Raw genomic sequence first — 2103 nt, 5'->3', positions numbered from 1 at the left:
ATTCCAACACTGGTGTGCAGATTGCAAGGTGTCCTATATCTCAAACTCTCCGTGCAAGTTAAGCTCACCTCGAGCCCTTGACACCAACCAAATAAAGCTAAAATCAAGATTCAGCCTTTACTACATGTCCAAAGCACAGAGCTATTCAAACATTCAAGTATCTGCAAAACTTCATCTAGCCTCTAAAATTCGAAAAAGAGACAGAAACCATAATCTCAAGACGATTACGGGCATAAAAAAAAACTCTTTCTAAAGGTCCAAAGAGGGTTTCCCCTAGCTTGATAAGGCTTAGCTTAGATTTACATATTTTCCTGAAGAGTATCGATAAGCAGGGACAGACACATGGTTTTATGCTAGGGGGCAAACTTAAAATTTTAGGAGTGAAAATAAATTATCAATAGAAAATACCTAAATCTGTCGATAACTTAAATTTGAATAGCTTGATCATTAATTAAAATGTAACACTCATGAAAGTATAACAATGAAGGATGCAATGCAAAACCCTATTTCAAACCATGCAAACAAGTTCATCTTCTTAATATTCAGGATTGAAGGAGTTCACTGCATCACAGTAAGCAACTACAAGCAAAAAAAAGGTGCAATTCTGGTAAATTTTAGTTCAATTCAACAACAAAAAAAAAGACCTTTTACATTCATACAATCCACACGCAACTTTGATGAAGAAAAGAGGACAAATGAGCTTCAAACTAAAATATAACAAGAAGCGAAAACGAAGTATAGATTAAGAAACATGCGTACGCGATAAGACCACGGTGTTCTTCGCCTCCATCAGCAAGCGCCACCATCAAATTGGTGCAAGCCCTAGCGGCCCAGAATACGAAAACTCCCGCTATTGCATACCTAATGACGTTACTCCCCTGCGGAATAAAAATCGACATCGCCGATAAGATCACCACCGGTAACATAGAATAACCAACCACACTCGTACAAGTGTGCAGATCTAGGTTGCCGTTGCGCCCCGCTAACATATTGAAAACAATGTAGAGGAAGATCGACGAGACGACTATCCAGCCAAGGATAACGCCGAATTGGATCTTTCCGGCGAGGAGTTGGAACAAGCAGAAGGATAAGTAGAGGAAGATGGGACCGGATAAATCCGAGTCTTTATAGGCCATCGGGTTGACCCGGAAAGGGTTGAGGATGGATTTGGTTTTGTGCCAGATTTGGTCCGGGTGGATGCCGAGTTCGTCAAGAAGGGGCTCTTCGTCTTCGAATGAGGCGGATCCAGACGCTACCGAGGCGGAGATCGTGCCGCCGAAGGTACCGGATGACGACGCGGCGGAGCCGATGTCAAAGGACAAGAAGGGTATAGCGGAGGAGGAAGATGGAGGGCGTGCGGGTTGAAATGGAGCCATGGGAGCTCGCCTTTGGTTGACGTATCCGACGCTGATTCCGTTGCCGGTGGGGAACACCACCGGCGGCACATTGAATTCTTTGGTCATTTCGTTTTATTGAAGCTAGTGCGAGGGTATTCAGCGAGACGGCAAACAAGCATTTCGTTTCTATTTTCCTCCTCGATTCTTAAATCATGAGGACTTCAAGGGCTTTTTTGACAATTCGTGTGGATCGTTCGCGAATGTTATGTGTTGAACAGCGGGTGATTCGTACAATGACGTGTTTTACACCACTGAAAATTTCATAATTCACATTATTCAAGATTATTGTGTAACGTGAATTAAACAAATTCAGTTATTAATATATTATTATCGTTTAAAAGGTCGAGCATAATATCAATAGAGATGTAAAAGTATTTATTGTTAAATAGATAAAAATTATTTAAATAAAAACTATATATTATATTCACCATACAAAATTAAATTAATAGAAATTTTAAATATGAATAATTAAATTTATTGATTTTTTTCAAATTAAGACTAAATTGATAGAATGAATAATTTTTAGGATTAAATTATACCAACCGTTTTTTAGTTTTGTTCTAATTTTGACGATAAAGTGATATGTTTGTAATAATATTTTTAATTGAGTTATTAAATAATTAATTTTGAATAAATCAGATAAATCAGTGACCTAAGGTATATTTTATCCGCCCACCCGATCCAACCTAATATAAAATTAGGATCT

The 2103-nt window shown here is 38.4% G+C and overlaps 1 protein-coding gene across 1 annotated transcript; it reads right to left on the bottom strand.

Moving 5' to 3' along the window:
* Positions 1–497: 497 nt before the first annotated feature.
* Positions 498–1482, bottom strand: LOC120211767 (protein YIPF5 homolog). Its single transcript, XM_039210247.1, has one exon. It carries the CDS (start codon positions 1461–1463, stop codon positions 708–710), a length of 756 nt encoding a protein of 251 aa, XP_039066178.1. The 5' UTR covers positions 1464–1482; the 3' UTR covers positions 498–707.
* Positions 1483–2103: the final 621 nt, after the last annotated feature.

This window comes from Hibiscus syriacus, unplaced genomic scaffold (assembly GCF_006381635.1).
Source record: "Hibiscus syriacus cultivar Baekdansim isolate YM2019G1 unplaced genomic scaffold, ASM638163v2 tig00109983_pilon, whole genome shotgun sequence".
Classification (NCBI taxonomy): Eukaryota; Viridiplantae; Streptophyta; class Magnoliopsida; order Malvales; family Malvaceae; genus Hibiscus; species Hibiscus syriacus.
The sequence above is the reverse complement of the archived record's forward strand: the minus strand, read 5'-3'. Positions and strand labels throughout refer to the sequence as shown.

What these genes read in the sequence shown, in the direction of transcription:
- LOC120211767 (XM_039210247.1), bottom strand. Translation starts at nt 1,463, where the DNA reads ATGACCAAAGAATTCAATGTGCCGCCGGTGGTGTTCCCCACCGGCAAC.